At 39.4% G+C, this 23,090-nt stretch overlaps 1 protein-coding gene across 9 annotated transcripts in view; it reads right to left on the bottom strand.

The window, feature by feature from the left end:
- Window positions 1-14,103: 14,103 nt before the first annotated feature.
- EMSY (EMSY transcriptional repressor, BRCA2 interacting) overlaps window positions 14,104-23,090 on the bottom strand; it is a 41,632-nt gene continuing 32,645 nt past the window's right edge. For 6 of the 9 annotated variants that reach the window (XM_054270332.1, XM_054270333.1, XM_054270337.1 and 3 more), the window contains 5 exons: window positions 21,924-21,983; window positions 20,691-20,842; window positions 18,669-19,232; window positions 17,314-17,682; window positions 14,104-15,731 (listed from right to left, as the gene is read on the bottom strand). In XM_054270332.1, coding sequence (XP_054126307.1) covers window positions 15,537-15,731; window positions 17,314-17,682; window positions 18,669-19,232; window positions 20,691-20,842; window positions 21,924-21,983 — 1,340 coding nt within the window. In that variant the 3' untranslated portion in view covers window positions 14,104-15,536. Of the gene's footprint in view, window positions 15,732-17,313; window positions 17,827-18,668; window positions 19,233-20,690; window positions 20,843-21,923; window positions 21,984-23,090 lie in introns of all 9 variants that reach the window. The other 3 variants (XM_054270338.1, XM_054270340.1, XM_054270341.1) reach the window with 2 other exon arrangements.

The raw sequence follows: 23,090 nt of genomic DNA, 5'->3' as shown, positions 1-23,090 counted from the left end.
GGGTGCTCACAGCCTCACAAGGTCAGGGTCAGGGATTCTGCCCACACCCTCCTGCCTGCCCAAGCACAGAGCCCTCTCCCTGCCAGACCCAGCAGAGAACACTGACACATCCTGGAATTAACAAGGTCAAAAGGAGAGCTGAGGAAGGATCTGATTCTCTGGTACAGAAGATTCAGTTGGGAGGAAGGGAAGAGTTCCAAATTCCAGATTCCGTTCTTCACAAATGTTCTGCTATTTTCTCATGGTATTTTGTCTGTATTCCCTTCAGCAGTCACAGCACAACACAGACTTTCCCACCCCAAAACAAGATAAGAATTTCTGGTAACTTTTGCCTGGAAATGTGGCTGAAGTAGCGATGGACAATTGATAACAACATAGACACAAAGCAGACTCACTGTCCTGGTATTAGTTGTCAAGAATTGTCTAGGAACTCAATCTAAACTGCTGCAAGGAGGATGAGATGGGAAGGAAGCCTGAACACACGTCACAGAGGAATTTATATCACAGGCTACACTTCACACGTGATGTTTTTTCCCCCACCTACTCACAGAGTAGGTTTGTGACTTTAATATGTTTATTTATAGTAGGAAGTGTAAGTCAGTAAATACTCCAAGCTGATAGAGCTCTGAGCTGATATTTTAGGCAGAGAGGCTTAATTGTATTAGCGTGCTAGTTGTTGTTTTGTTTCTGGGTATTATTGATTTTGGACTTGCTCCCACACACTCCCACACTCCAGGTGAATGGGTTGTTTCACAAACAAATCACAAACACTCCCTGCTACTACTGTGCAAACTGCTCAGGGCAGGGGTTTCCACACATCCCACATCCCCCTCCTGATCTCTGCTAAAAAAGTTGGAGCCATTGGAAGCTACCATATAGGTCTTTGGAGAGAATTCTCTTGTTTGTCTGCAGGACGAGTGGAGGAGAGACTATGGCCATGCAGGTTGTGAGAAATGATACATCTAAAAATTTTAGAAGGTTTATTAAAATCTTATCCAAAATACAGCAGAAGACTGAATAGAGAAAATGTTACCATGCTAGAAGCAAAGGATTTTTCCCACCATGAGCTCACCCACACAATGGACGTTTCACCTTTTAACCCTTTAGCCCCTCCCAAAGTTCTGTCCATCTGATTCCTTCTTTGCTGTCCAGTGGTGGAGTTCACTTCCTTAAATCTGGATTGGAGGTCAGGTGCTGCCATAGCGACAAGCTGACCATCCCAAATGTCCCAAACCAGGCCACTCCCAATAATAACACAAGGGGAGGTGAAACATAACTATAAATCTATTAAACTTCTCTTAACATATATAGATAATATTTGCCTTTTAATGGTGAGAGTCAACCATCACATTACTCACCTATCACACAGGTGGCCCCTACACTACACTGGTAAAAGGCAGCCACAAAGATGGTCAAATTGAGATACAGGCTCTGCTGTTGCTCTGCTTTTGCCAGAAGTGATGAAATCAGCTACACCAGCACAGAAACTGATTGTGAGCTTCACCCATCTTGCTAAATTACTTGACTTAGATCTTGTTGCCTCCAACCTGTGAAGGTGCTCAGGGCTCAGGCTGGTAAGAAACAGTCCTTTCACCTGCTGCCTGTGCTGTAGTCTGCAGTCACTCAAGTTCCACAAGCACTTGGCCCCAGTTCCACCAGTAGCATGAGATTCCTCAGTCATGCACAGATATCTTCTAGGACGCCCTTGCACGGGAACATTTGGCAAAGAAAACTTTATAACCTGGTAAATTTGCACTGAACTTGGAATCTTTACACAGCCTTCTCCTGATTCTCTATTTCATTCTGACTTCCTGAGTTAAAAGCTCTTTAGGTGAATACTTGATTTTTTATAAACACTCAAGTTCAAATCCAGACAATTTACATGGTTTGGGTAGCATCATCAAATAAAACACAGTATAAATAAGGTCAAAAACCATAATGCAAATTGGTAAACAAATTACAAGGTTTTTTTTTTACTTACTTGATTTTTATTAAAACCAAGAATAAAAAGGCAGACCAGAGTTTAGTCTTCAAATGGCTGAGGTCATCTTGGACTAGCTGAAGACCTCTCAACCAAAGTATTAACATGCTTAACTTACCTTCTAGACTATAAGTAATCTAAACTGCAATTAATCACCACCACCCCAAGAAAACAATCTCCTATAATCTCCTTGTCATAACAATACATTTTTGTAACATTGCAGATGCTCAGGGACATCTTATAAACAAGAAGTAAGTGCATATCTATTAAAAGAATTAACTGGGTTACTGCTATTACAGATAGGCAATGAGATGGTTGGCTCTTGCAATTAAGACATAAATATTATGTGCATGTTAAGAGAAGTTTTAGTGATGTATAGTTATGTTGTAGTTATGCAGGGAGAACAGGGATTTATGTAGGAATAGTGAGGGGCAGGCAGAACACTGGAATGGATGGGATGAAGGCAAGGGGGTGGAACAAAGGGGAAGGACCAATGGGGTACAAATAATCAACACAGGGTAACAAAACATTCTGGGGGAAATCCTTTTGCTCACCATAAACACGGAGGTTATGGTTTACGGGTTGGCTCTCCAAGGGAGAGCAGCAAGCTTGTTCTTGGGTGGTTTCCCAGCCTCCACATCTGATCTTCAATCAAATTGCAAGAAAGGAGTCTCCACCAATGGAGGGTGAAGAAGAGTTAGCCGTCCGACTTTGGGAGGGGCTGGGTTTACCTGAAGCAACACCAAAGATATAAAAGTTAGAGCATCCATTTTGTGGATGAGCACATGGCGGTTTAGTTCAATGCTCCCAGTGCTGTATTTTTCCTTATTCAGTCTTATTAAGGCTTAATAAACCTTTTAAATTTTAAAAGTGAGTGTTGTTTCTCACACTGCAGTTGCTAAATATTATTCCAGGTTTCATAATACTGTGTGTTTAAGGCCAACATATAAAACAGCAGCTGCAGTTAGAGGAGTTTGCTTTTCTACTAATAATCAAATTTTGGCTTGTGAAAGGCTATTTTTTTTTTTTACCCTCATTTTTTTCCTGGGAATTGTTGCACCAAGCACACGCATTAAAAAAAAAAACAAAACAAAAAAAACCCCAAACAAACAAACACAACACAACAAAACAAAATAAAACAAAACAAAACAAAACACAAAAAACCCAAAAAGATGTCTTCCTGAATTCTGAATTTTTTAATGGGTTTCTTTATTTTTGTCTTTAATTAATCCCCCCGCCTCCCCCCTCATCAATTGCTGGTAGCTCTCTTCTGTTAGTGCTGCTGGAGACAGTTCATTCTCTCTGCATTTATATTGCTAAACCAGGAGATTTCTCAGATCCTGTGCCCAGCTAGGAACAGAGCAAAAGGCAGTTTAAAATATTTAAAAATTAATGGAATTGAAGCTCAAAAGCAGTTTTGACCAGTGTAGCTCCACTACCATGAGCATGGACTGGTTGTTGTACAGTCCCTTTGAACCCAGCTAAATAATTTTAACCTAACCCTGTAAAACACTTTATCTTGTATCAGAACTACAAACACCTTGGACATGAACGCATGGTTGTATCTGTACAGTCATGACTATGACTTCTGTGGATTTTTAGTCTAACTCATAAACTTGAATTTTGAATTAAGTAATAGAGGTTATAGACAGATAATCAGAGAATCTCTATATAAATAACATAATCTAATAGCAAAAGAAGGCTAAATTGAGCACAGCTTCCTCTGAGAAGCAGATAATGTGGGGAAGGCCCTGGAAGAGGATGTTAGTTGGGTCTTATTCTTCAGGAATCACCAGGAACATTGCAGGGAAAGGAGGAATTGTGCTAGAAGGGAGTGATTTCCCAATTAAAAGCTGTTAGCTGGGGAGAGAAGTTGCAGAGCCCTGTAGAGAACTGCTGAGCAAGGATGAGTAGCAGCTTGTGATGTTGAACTGGCCCAAGGAAAGACACAGTGGTTGGTTAATTACATGAGGAGGGTTGGAGACCAGAGAAAAGACTCTAGAAGATGCATTTTTCTATTTCTGTACTATTAATTTTGCCTCAAGTGCCAGCAGTATCCAAGCGACTCCACCACAAATGGATTTTATCTTTACCCTGTGGAAAAGGGAGATGGCAAAAGGCTTGGGGAGCCAGGGCAAAGAGCAAAGCAAGCGATTTATTAGCCTGGGGTCACAGAAATTCTGGGGATGTGAGCCCTTGTTAAGCCTCTTCAACACAAAAGCATGCTTTCCCCAAAGGAGGGAACTGATCAGCAACCTCCTGGTGTTTATTTCAGAAAAGGCCTAAGGATAAGGCAAACACTAACCATTGAGTCATTAAGGTTGGGAAAAAACCTCTAAGTTTATCAAGTACTCATCAAACCAGCACCACTGTGTTCACCACTAAACCATGCCCCCAGCTGCCATGTCATGGAGAAGTGCCACACACACAAAACCATAACCACATGGTTATTATAACATTTCTCCACTGGAAAAAGAAATCCATTGTTATAAATGTGCCAAGCTGAGGCAGAGCTCACATTGCTCATACTGTTGGGTTTGCTCATGAGAGACAGCAGTGGGATGGGTACTGATGAGAGGCTCCGCTACAGCCATTCATGTGGGCTTTTTTCCATAGGCTACATGAGAAGGACTCCTGCATACTTCTTAACTTGGAAGCCACCGCTGGTCCACCTGTATTTCCCGCCATCTGAACAGTTTGGTGAGGTTAACACATTTTCCCCAAAATAACAACACTTATTGTGGCTTTTAGACTGGCAGTTCGGTACTGATATAAAACTGGCCATTGCTAGGTGATGTTCCCATCATTCAGATACAGCAGAGGCTTCCTTGCTTCAGCACGAGCCTTTTGTGCTTAGAAGTTCTATTACAGAAGTTCAGCTGTAAAAGCAGAATATGGGAGATGCATGAACAGCAGAATAAGAAATTAAATGCAGAAGCATAATTATTTTTATTTCATTTGACACATAGAGTCATTGAACAATTTGGGGTTGAAGGGACCTTAAAGATCATCTACTTCCAAACCCATAGTGAAAAATTCATTCTCATAGTGAAAAATTCATATTTATGATGTCATGGTACATGGCATAACCAAATTAAGTAATTTGGGGATTTTCTGGTATAAACTTGATTTTTTTGAGCTATTTCTTTTGTCAAAGATCAGGAAGAAGACCAGCCTGCCACCACACTCAAACTGCAACATAAAAACTGATTAGGTATTGTTCTTCACAGGAAACCATTTATAGCACAATGCAGTTTGGGCTGTTCTGGCTTAGCTTTGCTGTGACACATCTGCATGGGATTGTTTACACTCCTGGAAAACAGGAGAGAACTTACGGCATGGCTGGAGAAGCCTGACTACATTCCTAGAGAGCTTCATGCAGGTGGCATCCAATAAAGGCACCTGACTCTTTGATTTGTCTTTTATGTCAATAATTGTATGTTTTTGAGGGGGACAGAGTGAAATCATATGATGAATTTAAAACTCACCTACGTTTTCCTTCCAGCAAAACCCTTTATTATTCATCAAAGAAAAACAGAAACATATGACATCATGAGCTTATGTTTCAAAAATGAAGCATCCAATTAAAAGAATCAGTCTTTTCCAAACAGCAGTCTTTTTCCACTTCCATTATAATCAAGTTATATTATTTTGGCAAAACTATTTACTTTTTTCCATATGAAACAAGGAGTTCTGAGTAGCTGTACCTGAAAGCAAGCAGAAATTGAAGCTGTGGCAGAGAAACCCATGGAAATCCGGGGGAGATCAGGGACAATGGTTTTAGAGTAAAAGAGGAGAATTTCAGATTAGAAACTCATTTCCCAGAGAGTGTTGAGGCCCTGGCACAGGCTGTCCAGAGCAGCTGTGGCTGTCTCATCCCTGGAAGTGTTCAAGGCCAGGCTGGATGGGGCTTGGAGCAACCTGGTCTAGTGGAAGGTGTTCCCATGGCAGGGAGATTGGAATGAGATGATTTCAAAGCTCCCTTCCAACCCAAGCCTTTCTATGGTTCTGTGAAATCCAAAGTATAACTGGCCTTTAGTTTTGTTGTTTAACCTATCCACATGACTCATGGCCCTGAAGTACTCTTTGTCCTTAGCTCATTAGAAATTGCAGAGACTCCTTGCTTTTCTATTACACAAACAAGCAGTATCCTACATAGTTCAGAAGGGACTGGTGTTACCTGAATAGCAATAGAACAGTAAATGATAGCAACAGAAAACTAAATCTGTGTGCTAATATGAGAATATAAGGGAAAGGAAGCAGGAGTGAGGTTGAGCAGTCCCCCTGGTGACTCCTCTCTGGTGAGGAGAAGATGGACCAACACAAGGCACTAGCATCCACACAAGAGGATATTTTCCAAAATGTTTGTGAAAGAACAGGACAAATTTGAACACCACACAATAGCAAAATGGGGGCATTAGAGCCACAAACTAAGAGGAACAAGGCTGTAGCCAAGACGCTGTGCACAGCATGGAACATGTTATGGACCTCTGTAGGCTGGGTTCCTGCCAGGCCAAACCAGAAGATATCCACAATAAGCTCTCCCAAGTTGGAAAATGTATTTTGGTATCAAGAAATTAAATGCAGAAATTAAATACCAAACAACATTTCTGGTGATACTCCAACAGCAGCAATAGTGAGCGTTATTTGAAGTTGCTATTGCAAAACACATCTGGCCAAGGGAAGCACAAGACAAGTCTGATGGACAAGTCACACCAGAAGGACACACCAGAATTTCAGAAGTGAGACTATTCTGTTTCGTTGGGCTTCTTGCACTGGTTTGGTGGAAACTTGTGACTCCACAAGAAATATTATGATCAGTAGGATGGGTGGAATATTACAAAAAGAGGGTTCAAATCATAGGACTTTGAATTTTCATAAAACACCAAGCCAAAAAGTTGAAACATAAGTTAGAATCAGATTCTAAAGTTTGTAAGAGAAACAATCACCATTTTTCATAGGAATAAAATCCAAGCTGTCCAAGTGATCCTGGTGTTTCCATTGCCTGTTATACACCTGGGGTCATGAGGGAGCTCAAAAAATAATGGAGGAGCTGTCATTGCTTTAAGTTGTCATAGGATGCAGCAGCAAATGGGATGTGTGGCAATGGGGAATGTTTTTGTAGTGTGAACTCATTTATTTGTGGAGGATTGTGCAGCACCCTGCCAAAAGAAAAAGGTGAAGTGAGAAAATGTGTTAGCTTCCTCACAGGAGACTCCACAGGTCCTTGGGAGCCATTTTGCTTTTGTACTGCTTAATTTCATCACATCCAGGACTCTTTACCAATCCCACGGGAGAGTTGTAATGATTGCATGGTTGATGTCACTACATCTCTCAGGAGTGTAATTGACAACCTGAAGTTTGCCAGTTTATGTCTGTCACCATGATATTTTCTGAAAAATCCCTTTGCCAGGATTTCTTCTTCTGGCAAGATGAGAAGCCTCAGCTTCTCCGTGTTTTGCTGCTCTGGAACGTGGTCCTAAGATTGTTTATCCAAACATGTGAATTGTTTTTAATTAATGGCCAATCACGGCCAGCTGTGTCAGACTCTGTGCATCAGTCACGAGCTTTCATTATCATTCTTGAAAAAGCCTCCTTATGTATACTTTTTCTTTCTTTAGTATAGTTTTAGTATAGCATTTTTAATATAATCTAATATAATATCCTAAAAATTAGGATGACTTTTCTACAGTCATCTTAACTAACTAAAGAATTTCTTGGCAATTTTCAAAGGGAACTTAATTTAGATTTGACCTAAGAACCTCCATTCCTTATATTACTGCTGTCCTGCTAATCTCTAGGCTGTAGATTACTGCAATATGACCACAAAGTCCAGAAGGGACAGAAAGAAAGGGCAAGGGAGATCATGAAGTCCTTTGGAAATCACACAAAGGACACCTGTGGAGAGATGGAATGTAAGAAAATAAAGGTAGTGCAGAAGGTACTCACCCTGGAGGAGTTGCAGCTGTGCTAATAACCAAAGATTAGGAACAGGCTGCCCTTAGGCCACAGCTGTGTCCAATAAGGAGTGCTATAAAAGAGTGGGTTAGCTGGGTGAGGAGGGAGTTGGTGTTTGTTGGCAGTGCTGTGAGGAGCTGCACATGAGAAATCACTGAGAAGGTATGGGAGCTTTGCAATAATATGACAATAGACACCCTTCTCTGCCTGAACCAGGATTAAGAATGTGATTTGTAATGAAAACAGACCTCAAAAAAACCTAAAAAAGTTGTTGGACAGGAAAAGTGATTTCCAGTAGCTTTAACAATGAAGTTGGGCAATTTAAACTTTTTTCTCTAGTTGTGGAAGGTAAGGAGAAAAAAGGTAATGGGGGGCACAGCCCACCTCAGTCAGGAACTTGGTAATTTTTCGAGTTCTTTCAAGTTTTGCAAACAAAGGTACCACTACCAAATCAATCATCTAGGTGCAAACCATAGCTGTTTCTCACCATAACAGGAGCTGCAGCTCTCTGTAGGGGATTTTGGTATTTCCCCTCCAGTTGTCCTGCTGGCATCTGTACACCATTGTTTCTCACATTCCATCTGTACATACCACATACATCCAAATAAAACAATTTACCAGGTCAACTCTTCCACCCAGCTTTTGCAATGGGATTGAAGCTCTGGGGCCAGAGTTGTTCTGGTGCCATCTGCACCTTGATTGAAAGAATTCAAAGGATCCAGGTTACATTTACCCTCAAGTTTAAAGTTTGCAAGCCCTGTTCCTCAACCCATTTATTTCAGCTTGAGGTTCCTATTTTATTTCCATACAACAACTTTCTATAAAGCACCTAATGAGTGCTCTAATGCAATGAGTTTGCTCTAATGAGTGCTAACCCTAACCAAAAGTAACACCAAGCCCTGCAGTACTTTCACAGTGGCTGATCAGATTAGGCAGTTGTTAAATCCACGCCCTACTATCAGTTAAACTTCATAGCAATTATTTATAATACAGCCATTTTATAACAATTATTTGTAGTAAAGCCTTATTCAGAGTTCTCTGTAGTTTGCAGCATCTTCCTGGGTTAAGATGCTTTGGCAGATTTTTATTATTATTTTGGTCTCCTCAATTCTCTTCATTACAGGAGAACTCATGCACGCCTCAGGACAAACTCAGAGGGGAACACAATCTGCAACCAAGTGAGTATGAGCATCTTCAAGGAATGGCTCTAGCAAGGCTCCACCCTGACCAAAATCCCTGCTTCACAGGGAAGGCAGCCCTCCAGTTCTCGAATTAGTAATTCTGGGCTTGGATGTGTCACATTCACACGGTATATTTGAACAAAAGATGTAATTCAAGAGCTACAACTGTGCTGTGGTCTCGTATAGATCTATGTTATATATTTTCATGCAAAAGCCAAGGCTGCACAATGCCCAGTAACAGGTATTGCATCCACCTGTAGATTGATGCAGGTAGAAAACATTTCCAGGTATTCAAATATTTCTCTGGACACCTTTTTAATATTAAGAAATACTACAAAGTGACATTTGATGACGTTTGTTAGTAAATTGTGTCTCTGCAGTCCTGAAGTGGCTGCAGGGAGAATTGAACAAGTTGAATTCTGGAGGGAAAAACAAATATCCCTGTTTCTGGGAACACTGCAGCTACAACACTTTGTTCTCACTAAATTTGTGCTTCTTCCCTGTGGTTTGTTCTCATGCTGTTGTGAACCTCTTCTCAATATAGTATTTTTATTTCACATCCAAAACAAACCAAGAGAAAAACCAGAAAACACAGCACACACTAGGAAAGAAGAAAAAAACAATGCACAGGTGGTCACTGGAAAAGGTTGTTGAGTTTCCATCCTGCTAGGTTTCCAAAAACCCCACAGGACATGGTCCTGAGCAGCCTGACCCTGCTTTCAGCAAGAGGGTTGAACCAGATAATCTCCAGAGCTTCCTGCCAACCTCAGTGATGTGTGGGCACAAAGAACTGTTCCCAGCTCTTTGTTGTATGCAGGGCTCAGGCAGCATCCTTAACAGTAAAAAACCTGTGCAAAGAGACTTCCAGAGCCTTTAGCTGGCTCCTGGTAGAGCCTGACATGAAGGAAGTCACAAAGTTCTGGAGATCTATAATCCTCTGGGACAGTTTTGGCTAAGAGCTGTGACAAGATGATTTTTTTTTTTTTACCATAGAAGACAATTTCTGAACAATGTTTGCTCTAATGAGGCTCTTAGAAGTAAGGATTATCAAAGTTTTAGTAAAAGTGCCATCAAAAAGGATTCTAGGTTTGGCATTCAAGTGACAGAATTAGATAATTTTGGCTCCTTCCTTCCAAGCCAAACCATTTTATGGAGTCTAAAACCCATCTGTAGTCCATAAGAGACTGGCTGATATGCCTACCACTTCTGAAGGGTTCATTAATAGCCCAAAAAGCCCACGGTCCTAATCATTCACTCCCAGTTGGGTGACAAGAATAGCTTTTCTAAATCCACTTAATAATGGCTACAGGAAACAGGATCACCAGGGTCACAGAAAATTTCAAAACTTTTAAAATCCTTGCTGAGCTGGAAAGCTCATGAAAACACCAAGAAACCTAAAAAAACCCCAACCAAAAAACCAACCACCAACCAACCAAAAAAACCCCACCAAATAAATAAACCAAACCAAAATACAAAAACCTTGAAACCTTTTTTTTTTTTTTTTTTTTTTTTTTAGACCCCAAAGATAGATTGAAAATCATAGGAAGTTTTAAGTAGGACCAGGTCTGGAGTGTTGGACATCTCTAACAGTTATGACAAAATCATGACAAAATCACAGAATGGTTTGAGCTGGAAAGGACCTTATAAATCATCCTGTTCCAATCCATTGTTGTGGGGGCAGTCCTGAGCTTCAAAAATTATATAAGACCATTTGAATACTCCAGTCCACAGTGCTTGAAAACTTCTTAATATCTTTTCTGCACCAAATAATTCAAAGGCCCTTTTCTCGAGCTTTAATGAGCAAGTTCCCAGGTACTGATTTTCCTATTTTAACACTTCAGCAACTTTTCACCAAAGTACAGTGAAAACACCTAACCCCAAACCCATCCAAGATGACGAACTATCTCTGCATGCCAGTCCTAGCTCTACATGCCTCAAGGTACCATCAACTTATCTTTTTTTTTTTTTTCAGTTTAAATCCTTAGGACACTATTGGAAATTTCAATTGCCGGTATTGGAGATACAAGAGCAGTAGATTTCAAACTGCACCATCTGTGCTAATTTCAGAGAAAAGACTGCAAATGATAGAGAATACTATAGCCCTTGTCAATCCCAGTTAATTGTCCTCAATCTTAAGACTGATTTTTTTTTTTTTCAAGCTTTTTTTTTTTCCTGTCAGTATCAAGGTCCTAGCACAGGTTGCCCAGAGAAGCTGTGGCTGCTCCATCCCTGGAAGTGTTCAAGGCTAAGCTGGACAGGACTTGGAGCAACCTAGTGGAAGGTGTCTCTGCCCATGGATGGAGGGTTGAACTGGATGAGTTCTAAGTTCCATTCCAATCCAAATCATTTGATGATGATACTCTGCCTCTGTACCAGACTGAAATGCCCCAACAACAATTTCTTCTTGCAAAGGAACCCACAAATACACCTGAAGGTACCTCTTCCCTAACTTTCTCTTTGATAAACTATGTTGAGCTCTAAATTTATCATAAGGTAAGGGTTTCTTTTCTGCTGGAAGAAAACAGATTCAAAGATTCTCAGGACAGACTTTGAGTAGGGGAAAAAACTCAGTCCCACAGTTTTGATGGAAACCATGCACATGTAAACATTCTTCATGGTTTACTTCAAAACTTAGGGAAAGGAGTCAGCCATAGACACACAGGTGCTAAACATACTTTTTTCCAATACAGGCAAACCCCAAAGCAGTATTTTTTCTAGTTCATTATTCTAAATTATGATCAGTTTTCTCTGGATTCAATGTTGCCAAGCTGAAATCATCTGCCTTTGTGGGGATGCACAATCACATTCACCTGTGAAATCATTAGACTTCAGGAACTATTTCTGCATTAGAAACAAAAGCATATAGTCTTAATTCAAAATTTTTGATTTTTTCAGAAGGTTTTAGAGAGGTGGTTTTGTTTGTTTGTTGGTTTGGTTTATTTTTTTTTAAATCCCATTGATTTAATCATTTATGCTGTTCAAAGGGCCCTTCTTCTATTTTGCCCTGAAATTTCAAAAGCTCAGAGCTTTGTTTTGTAAATCGAAGAAATACTGAGACTGAAAATACAGTCACCACAATGGTTTAACCTTTCCAGAAAAGATACATCTTCTGTGATTCCCTGCATTTTTAAAGGCCATATAAATTCCCCCTAGTTTCAGTATTTCCTCTAACTTTAGTTCACTTTTTCAGCATCCTTTTTTGAAAATTCATGTGTATTGCTGCAGCACTAGAGCACATTCATTTAACTGCTGAATTCAAAGCAACTCATTAATGCAATTTCACTTGCTCTACAATTTATCCACAGTTTTCTGATAAGATACAAACTATTGCCTGCTAATTCCCAGAACCAAAAATTATCACCATCATACCTACTCCTTCTTCCATTCCAAGAAAGGACATCAAATTAATTTCAGGAATGAAGATGCAGCTTATGAGGGACATGGGATATGCAAATATTGTTTTACATACTGATGTTTTATTTTTAGCAGTTTGATGATATTGATAGGGCTGTGAGAAGTGGATACGTGGCTGCAGGGGGATGAAGTATCCCAAGGGCAGGTGGGAAAAAAGCTGCATATCTGGCAGGCAGGACCAAAGAGCAGGCAGTGATGCCTGGAGTTCATGCAAAGGAGAGAAGGCCAAATGCTCCAAGCACCTGATCTTACTGTCATTATAAAATATAATGTTAAAAAAACCCTATGTATCTACCCTACATTTTAGCTCATCTTGTCTATTTCTTATTTGTAAAGGTATTCATATGATGAAGTGCTGAAATATACTAATTCAATAAAAGAATCTGAAGAAAAACAAGTTGAAATTTGGGAAAGCAGCAAGAGAAGAATGTCAGGAATGAGCACACTGATTACCAAATTTCTTCCTTCTAAATTTCTCACACCACCCCTAGATATCCCCACTATGTGCTTTAACCTTACATCAACCTTACAGCAACCTTAAATCAATCCCTTCTCATAGAAACATGAAAAGCTTTAAGATGTTAAACATTTTGCTGTCTTCAAAGAAACTGTCAAATAGTCCACTGTAGTTGTTCATTCCTTTGCTCCAGTCATCACTAAAGAGGCAAACAAAAGTCTTACATAAAACATCAGAATAAACTGGATCAGAACTCCACATATAGTGAGTCCACTAGGTGCATTTCTTGGTATCTGTTTTTGGCTAGGAAGAGCATATACCTTCACCTAAAACTGAAACTTAGGGCAATGTTCCTAGTCGTAAGTGTTTAAGACAAGTCTTGCTCTCTCTTATATTCTCATGGCCTTCCAGTACTACATATACCATGGACACTCAAAGCACTGCACGAGCCCAGGTGACAATGAAAATTTGATACAAGCTCGAAGAACTGTGTGTGTCACCTGCTTTGGACCCTTCACAATGGGGTATGGAAAAACAGACCATTCCTTATGCTGACTTATGCAAAGCACCACAGACTGTCCACTGCCAATAACATCAGAGTATTAAGCCTCTTTTTGTTATCCTGTAGCAATAGGGAACTTTCACAACTTAGAGCATCACTTCTTCACTTTTGTTGATTGCTGTGGTTTCATTAAAATCTCCTGAATAGTTATCAAAACCTTAGCTACCTACAATGACTGGCAGGGTTATTACTTAACTAAAAAAAGGAATGTGGAATATTTCATTTAAACATATTATTGTCCTCCATCCTGAGCACTATGGACATCAGAATCCAAACTTATTTCAATACAAAGGTAACACAAAAATCATTAGTTTCATAACCCGCTATTCCAGTATTCGCATGTCAAATTTATCAGGACATTTCTCTACAATTATATTCTACACTATTTCAGAACTAACATTGATGGAAAAAGAAGACAGAAGGAAAAAAGAAGTATATGAAGATCCCAATAACTTAGTTTATAAGACAACTGACGTTAGAGAAAACCAAGAGCCCCCTCTAGGGGTTACTGCAAGTTCTAACATAGGTGGATTCAGAACAGGTTAGATAATGGTTTTTAGGGTCTGTATTTTTCAGTTTGAGTTACTCCAACTGGAATTCAACCTTAACAACAATATCAACAGTAAAACGACAATTTAAAAAGAAAAGACTGACGCAAAAAGCTGTATTAGATTTTGGATGAAATCTACTTACAGTACTTGAGCACCAAAACGTGGGCAGTTAGGCTTATACATTTATATACAATTAAATGATGTCAAAGTCATAAAATGCTTAGTTATTTATAATGAAATCTATACAAAACAGTTAAAAACATGGTTTTATATACATTTTGAAAACAAAAAAAAGTATTGTCTCAATTACCAGAATGTATTAAAACTGGTTCTCTTGTCCCATCTGAACCCAAACCGCTCTCTGTGACTTGTAACTACCACAAAACCCCAATGTATTGCTTCAACAAGCCAAGGCATAAGGCTAATTTTGGAAACCCACCATTGTACACCCATTTAAGCTTTTAAACTCCCCAAATGGTCAATTTTAAAAACAGCATGTAAGAGTAAAATATAGATTTTTAGAAGTCTTGGCTCACTTCTAAATTCTCAAGTTCAACTTGGAAAGATGTTGAACTATTTATCCCCAATTTTGAAAAACTGATTATAGCAAAATGCACCTCCTTCTCCCTGGTTTGTACTAGAATTAATACAACTGCCTGTTTCACAGGAACTTTTTTCAACAACTTGTCTCACTTTAAATTTCATATTTAAATAAATAATCAAAGGTTAACTAGAGTAGATGAGCATTTTGTATGCTTATGGCAGAAAGAAATGCCTCATCTACTATTACCGTACTTATTGTAAAGCATGAAAACAAAATTCCACTAGCAAATCCACTTTGCTACCAGTTAGCAGTTTTGTTTATTTCCAAACATTCATCAACAAGAATTAAAAAAAAATATTTTAAGCTTCTGAAAAAATTTTTGAAGTGAGCATGAGTGCAAGAAAGCCAACCAATTCCAAAATTCCTGGGGCTTTTCCAGCACTGTCAGAGACATTTTTTCTCTCACATGCTATTTGAAAATAAAAATATTTATTAAATATTTTTTTTAATGGTGTTTTATTCAACAACTAAAAAGACACAGCAAAATAATGATCCCTTTTCACTTAAAGCTGTTTCAGTATCTGGGCAAGGGCTTCAATAGCACAAGCTGTAGGATTCATTACAGATTTGTTTCTGAACAGGAGTACATTCCACTGTCACAGGTTTACTAAATCTTGGTACCTACATCTTCTCTTCTTTTTTTTTTTTCCCAAAACATTTTTTAAGATTCAGCTTTTGCAATACTGTCTTGTTAAAACCTACTGATGCTTCAAGAGTCCAATGAACAATTCTAATAGGCAAAGTGCTCTAAGATATCACAATAGAAGGGCATCTTGGATGCTCAAAAATCCCAAGATATTTTAAAGTACACTCCAGTGTCTCTATTCCTTAGGATTGCTCAAGAGAACTTTGAGAGGGGCTGGGCTCAGTGCCATCCTCAGTGCTGCTGTCCACATCTTGCTCCATTGCTGTCTCCTCATCATCGAGGCGCTGACTGGTGAAGTTGTTGAGCTCCAGGAGCCCGCTGGGTTCCACCACCACATTGGAGCTGGAGTGACAAGGGATGGGATAGTGAGGGATAGTCTGAAAGAAAGAAAATATTTAAGTTTAATGAACAATATTGAATGTAAAGGCATCTGTGCAAGCACAGATTTGTGGAAAAGGGATTATTTGGTTTCCAAGGGCAATTTTCTCTAACTGAGGCTTCAAAGCAACCTTTCACTGGATTGGGTTTTGAAAGGTAAAATTTGAATAATCTTGCTCTCCAGGCCTTTGATCTTCCCTAAAGGTCTGTGACAGCATAACCAATGCCCATCATCCACCATTCTGCAAACCCAAAACAGAGATAATATTTTCTTCAGCCTGATCTTCTTTAGACAGGACATGGTGATAAAAGAATGACCTGAGTTAAAATGACGCACAAGGACCATCGAGTCCAACTCCTGGCCCTGCATGGGACAACACCAAGAATCCCACCAGGCAGTGCATTGCCCAAGCACTCCAGGAGGATTATGTTTCTTGTGTAGACAGAGTTCAAGCTCTGGCCCTGCTCAGAGCTGCAGCTCAGAGGCTGAGGAAACACAGTTGCTATTTATTTCTAAGATTTTTGTTATTATGGTTATTATGTTATTTATTTTTACTTGTACTTTCATAAGTTGAAAAGCTAAATCTGTGACTTTATACAACTGAAATTCTGGGCATTATTTGACTTTTGAAACAGCTCATAGCATGCCACAATGATAAATAGCACCGATTCTCAAAAGATACAGGTTTGAAGTAAAACAGAAATCTATCTTTGTATATATAAAGAGGACTAAAAATGAATACAGAACTGGTAATTACTACAAAAGAGAAGTTAGTCCCAGTAAAGATTTCACAAAGTATCATGAAAAATTTGAAATCATTGCACACAAATTGTTTCCCACATCAGAAGTATTTTCACTGTAACACAAGCATGATACATATTAAAACAATTTCAATCCACACTACTATTTGTGTGAACATATGCCATACCAACTTGTCTACAAAAATTCATATTGCACCACTTGGAAGACTTATATACCCTCCTCAGTTGACATTGTGACAACTTATTACATAAACCATCATATTTAAGGCAGCAGAATCAATGAAAATATCAAGCATAGCAGTTAGAATATGATTCAAAGCATTTAGGCTAAAGATCAATAGTAATTTTATCTCAGAAGTGGTCTTACCCTAAGTGAAGTTAAAAAGTTTTCTTCTGATTTCAGACCTTATTTGCTGAACCTTTCCAGTAAGCAAACCCTACAATGTCATTAATTTTACACTCAGAAGCAACTTCAATAGAGAGTATAAAGGATTCTAGAACATAACTCCATACTAAGTGTTGAAGCAGTTTTAAGCATTGCAAATAAAAGTACTTTGTAAAATGGGATGAGTTTGGTTGTTTTCTTAGAAGAAGGAAGACACTGAGGACAGTAAATGATGCACAGTACTAGAGAAACCTGAGCCCAATTAAGAAGAATTACACTTCAATGTTGCAATGATTACAAGCTAAGAGTAGAAACAGAACCAAAACCTGGGGAATAAACCCAGGAGTACTCAAACATCATTCAGTGACTATCATTGCATCAGACACGTGTTTGCTGTGCTCAATCTTTGCCTTATTTGCTCAGTCTTCTCTTACCTGGACAACAATTTCTGAAGAGCTCTCTTCAGCTTTCTTTTGTGATATATTCTGAATGTGTATAAACTGGTTTGTTGTAGGTATTCCTCGTGCCTCGAGCTTCCTCTCTGTTAAAGTAGGACCAACAGCAGGAGGACTTGAGCTGGATTCTGTATGTGTCTGTTGCTGGGGGATGGAAGGTGCCGTCATCCCTACTGCAGCCACCCTCGGGCCCTGGGTACAAGGTGACGACTCTGCTTCACTAGCAGCTGCACTAGTGGACGTGGCCTTGTTTGGGGGATCCACTACCGTGTGCTCTATGTTTGCATCAATCTGAGCTTCCACCATAGACACTCTCAATATATCTGCTACTGATGTCTCCGTGGATGCCTGCATGGGAAATAGGCTGGTAACCAGCAATGCCAGTTTGGGCACAGAACTGCCACCTGCTACCTTTGAAACAAAAGGAAGCTCGTGCCCCTCTAAAGTTAGCTCTGTAACAGTGGATCCTTGCATTACACTTAGATGTTGCACCTGAAAATCAAATTTTTGTTGTGCATATTACAGTTAATATATTTTTTTATTGAAATCCTCATCAATATTTCCAAGGAAAGAATGGCACAAACAACATACTTGCTATTAGGAAGACAATTGAAACTCAGTGTTTTAACAAAGGAATTAGCAATGATAGGGCAACAGTTAATTGAAGCCTGGGGAAAAGCAGCTTTTTAGGCTGCTAGGATAAGGATTGTAGCAGTATAATACCACAGCAGCGTAATTTTCCTTTGGGATTTACAGCCCCCTGGTATGTTTGCTAGTTTTCACATCTATTCCTGAAAGGGCCAAAAAAATTGTACTTTTCTGGAGTTAGTCAAAATACATTTTTTCCCATGTTCCTCAGTCTCTGCCTTTTTCCCTCCCAAGGAAAATCAAAATACTACTGTACATGAAAGCCATATAAGTTCAGAAAGATGTAAACTACAAAGGAAGAGGAACAATGGAGAGCCTTAGGAGACTGCAGTGTATTCACCTTTATTTCTACAGAAATAAAAAGTGCTACGGGAACAGAAATTACGAATGTGTCATTATCTAAAAATTAAAAGAAAATAACTAGGGACAAATTCCATGCACCAGTGGTGGCTGAAATTAAGAAAAACTGTCCAACAAAATAAGTTTGTGAGCTCTATGGACTTTTCCCTTATAACATGTGCTTCTCTCTCCTAGTGTCAACCTTCTGCTGGGCTAATTACTACCAGCGGAATGAGGGATTCTCTCTTGCCAGGACAAAACACTGCTACAGCGATAGGGTCGGTGTTTTATATTTTTTTTTCCTTGAACAGCGACGTGTATTTTGCATGCTATCAATATTCCGTTACCTGGCTTGCTGGCTGTTTCTCTGAAGAGGCAGGTAGCTGCATTTGACTCTGGGGGGGCTGGGGTTGCACGTAGATTTTTTGTGCCGTTGGTGCCTGTTGCAGTTTGGGCAGCTGCTGCGTGGTTTTTACTGCAAGCACCTGTACTACAGTTTGCTGTGGCTGTGCCACTAAGGTAGGGAGTTGCCTTTCTTTGGCCATCATATGATGTGGGGGGTGCTGTGCATCTGGTTTGGTCTGTGCTTGCTCTTGCTGCAGGGGGGTTAGCTTTTGATGCCTTATGGAAAGTTGGGGCATTTGTGGGAGTTTGTGCTGGATTTGATCAGCCTGCAGGTGGATTGTCTGCTTCTGCTTAGTCTGGAAACACTGCAGAGTTTTCACTTGCAGTTGAGTCTGTTCCAGCTGCGGCTGACTCAGTTTTTGCTGCTTTTGTGCCTGCGATTGTGTCAGGGCAGATCTGTAAAACAGGCCAGTCTGAGGATCTAAGGTGTCCATCTCTTCCACTTCTCCCTCCTCAGTTCCAAGTTGTTCACTGTGTTTGGTAAATGCAGTGTGACTGCTTAAGGCCTTAAGAAGAAGAATTTAGAGCAAGTTAGTAAAGAGAAATATAAGAACAGAAATAGAAATAATAGAAATAATTTTAATAGAAATTTTATAGAATAATTTTTATAGAAATAATTTTTAATGTTTCAAATTGACTACTTCAACTTTTTTTACCATTACAGACTCCCAATGCATGTATAAAAAGATACACTTACACAGGTATTTCACAATATATAAGCAATCAAGATCTATTATTATCATGTTAAACTGTGGTACGTCTCTATGTGAGAACAACTTCACAACTAACCCTCCAAGGGATTACAGTGATCTCGCTTGTGTCAGACTGAGGCTCAAAGCTCCCTAAGGTTGCCTGGCAGTTGGATATGAAGCAGCAGGGAGTAGCAGGAGGCTGAGCCAGTAGCTCCTCCTTCAAGCCAGAATCTCTCTGCACAATAATTTTTTATTCTGCCTCTTGAAAGCCTAATCATCTTCTCTAAAGTTTCTTCTGCAGGGCCACATTTAACTACAGGCTGTCCTATTTTAACAGAGATCTTCTCTTCTGCCTTTCTCAAAATTGCATTGCAATTGTTCCTGGGCATTACACAAACATGTCTTTCTGAGGGAACGAGCAACCTACGCTTTGTAAGCCAAAATGTATAAATGCACTGAAAAATGATGTTAGCAAGATCAAACAGTCTAATGCACTTGTAAAAATATACTACCTGGCATGAGTTTATAACTCTAATGCAGAACTGTTCTGGACTGCAGCTGAAGCTGCCACAAGTTAAAGCACTGCAGAGTTGAGGAAGTCCTGATCAAATTCATTCAAGTGGCTTCAGCAAGACTTCACCACAAGCTGCAGTTCTCGTTTGAATAGTTTGGAATCCCCACAGTCCTGATCTAAATATGGTCTGATTTTTGATTCAGAGAACTTTCCCTGTTCACAAACTAAAGACATCAAATGGAAAAGCTATGTGTGCTCTATGTACTGACCAGATTCCATTTCAGCCCTCTTCCCCCTGCACTACAACCAATATAACCTAATGAGGTCAGGCCACTGCAATTCTGCAACCACCCTCACCATGAAAACACAAGCACAGAATGGTTTGGCTTGGATAAGACTTCAATGACCATCTAGTCCAACATCCCTGCCCATGGGCAGGGACACCTTCCACTAGACCAGGTTGCTCCAAGTCCTGCCCAACCTGGCCCTGAACACTTCCAGGGATGCCACATCCACAACTTCCCTAAGCAGCCCATGCCAGCGCCTCACTAACCCTAGAAAAGAATTTATTTCTAATATTTAATCTAAACCTCCTCTCCTTTGGCTACTGAAGTGATATTAAAAGAATTTCTTTTCCTGTATGCTGAACATCTTAGGTGGCAGCACCATGATACATACATTCAGACTAAGCCCTGGTCCTATGCAATTTACATGACCTATTGCTGTTTATAGCCTTCTGGGAAAAGAAAGGATCCAACCTGCTGCATGATATGGGTAATGGCGCCAGTGGAGGATGCAGGAATAGATTTCACCACAACAGAAGTCTGCGTTGCTGTCTGGGACTGAGCCACGTGCTGCACCAGAGTCCTCTGGGGCTGAGATGACTGGTGGGGCTGGGACCGATGACTGACTGCAAGTAAAGAGGTCAGTGGCACTTCTCCAGAACTAACTGCAGGAACTTCAACTGTCTGCTTTGCAGTTAAGCTTCAACTGAAAGCATACATGAGTGAAAAAGATCTAAGCATGGAAAATGTCTTTCACTGTGTGCTAGTGTCAACCTTCATGATCTATTCTGAGAAACCTCTTAAAGTAGCAACTCTGAGGTTTTGCTTTTGTCTGTTTCCTAACTACACTTGGTCCAAACCTCCTCTGGCCACCCTTTCCCAATACATCAATTTTGCAAGCAGAGTTTATACTTAATGTTCAGCTGGGTTCTTTATACAGCACTAGAATATTGTTGTAGAACACAAGTTATTATGTGGTTTTTACACTGTTAAAAGCACAGCTGCAACTGACTGCAATTAAGAACAGCAAGCCTTGCTCACCAGGTTTCTACCACTGATGAACTGCACATAATACTCCCCAGAGCAGAAACTAAATTTGGAAGATTAGCAAGATTAGATTAGCAAAATAAGATAGATTAGAAAATGTTTGGGTTTTATTAAAGCAAATGAGGCTGATCAGAAATGATAGATAAAAAAATATAGACCTTGTTACGGGTCTGTCACTTTTGAGAACAGATCTAGCTTGAGATACAGAGCTATAGTGATAGGCCTTTAATTAAACAGTGGATTGATAGAAAAATCATGTGCTGCTGAGGGAAAAAAAACCAAACCAAAAAATTCAATATTCCAGTCATAGATAAGATATGAATCTAAATCTCTTTATGTCTGTCTATACTAACATGCAAATATTTGTGTAACCTAATTTCTTAGTTACAAAGTATTTAATCACTGAAGGAGAACAAGCAAAGTTTAAACTCAGTTGTAACATAACTTAAAATTAAAAAGTTTCTAGTGACCTTCTTGAAATGTTTTCTTTCTGTTTTAAAGAAAGGTCAAATTTTGAATTAATATGATAATTTTACTTTCTCACTCCAAGAAAGTTTGTTTACATCAATACTGGCCTGCATGCTATGCCAGATTTATCCTGGATTTCTCCCAACAATTCCTACACAATTGAAAACTTAATTTAGAAATAAAGTTTCTAACCTATATGGTTGTGTAGATATTCTTCCGAATGTGAACCAATACAGTGTTGTCTTCCTGAGTCTGCAGACAGACAAAAAATGGTGACACTAAGATGTGTGAATTGCTCCCTTCATCTCATGAGGAAGCACACTCTGAATCCCAGCTCCCAAATCCTTTGGTCTAGGCACATGCAGGACATTTCACAGCAGACAATAGATTCTTTACAATCTTACTACAGAATTTTTAGCAGAAAATATAGCTATGTGGGTTACTGATAAATTCAGAGAATCACGACTCAAACCAAAAAGAAACTCAGTTACTTGCATTTCTTGGCAATGTTCAGAGAAACTGGGGGAAGGGACAAAAATCTAAGTGCAAAATAACCAGTTTAGTGCTGCAGCAGAACATGCTGCTGCCAGCCCATAGGAGTCTGCACTTCTCTGGAAGATTCCCACATTTCAAATCAATGTTTACAGAAATCCTAATATTTAAAATAGTAGCTCCGTATCTCCAGGAAATTTTTAGCCATTGCACTTTGTATGGTTTCTAAGAAAAAAGAAAAGTACTGAAGTCTACAAAGACACAGACTGTAATTTTCCATCCTCCCTGCAAAAGGCCCTCTTGTACATCAACTTTCACAGCAAGACCCATCAAAAACTGGAACCTTGAATAGAAGCTCAATGCACAATATCTGTGTCAGTGAAGATATTTGACTGCTAATTGGAAAGCACTTTAACACCATTTATTATACTTTGGAGTTTGTTCTAAAGGAGATCCAAGGGAGCATGATTCCAATATTTGAAATTGAAGCCAGATACAGTAAGTGCTATTTAAAAGAAAAATAATAATATCCCCTCAGCCCAAATTTCACACAACTTAAATTCAGGCCATTCAAGGGATGGGAGTAAGGAAAGTAGGTAGAGAACAAAATGAAAATATCAGATTAGACATTTAGCACTAAAATCATGGCTCTACAGATATGTAGTAATACAGTTTAATACAATTAAGTTTTATTTCTCTTTTCCAATGTAGACTTCCAACATGTTTTTGCTTTCATTTTCCAAATAATATAGAGACCAACAATATGGGTTTAAGAAATGAAAATGGAAAACAGGTAATCTGATCCTTTCATGTAAGTGCCTCATAGTTAGTGTTCTGGGGTTGTAGGGAACATCAGAGAGACAAGAG

Source organism: Melozone crissalis, unplaced genomic scaffold, assembly GCF_028551555.1.
Source record: "Melozone crissalis strain CALT ecotype California unplaced genomic scaffold, PUWL_Pcris_2 ptg000009l_1, whole genome shotgun sequence".
Classification (NCBI taxonomy): domain Eukaryota; kingdom Metazoa; phylum Chordata; class Aves; order Passeriformes; family Passerellidae; genus Melozone; species Melozone crissalis.
The sequence above is the reverse complement of the archived record's forward strand: the minus strand, read 5'-3'. Positions and strand labels throughout refer to the sequence as shown.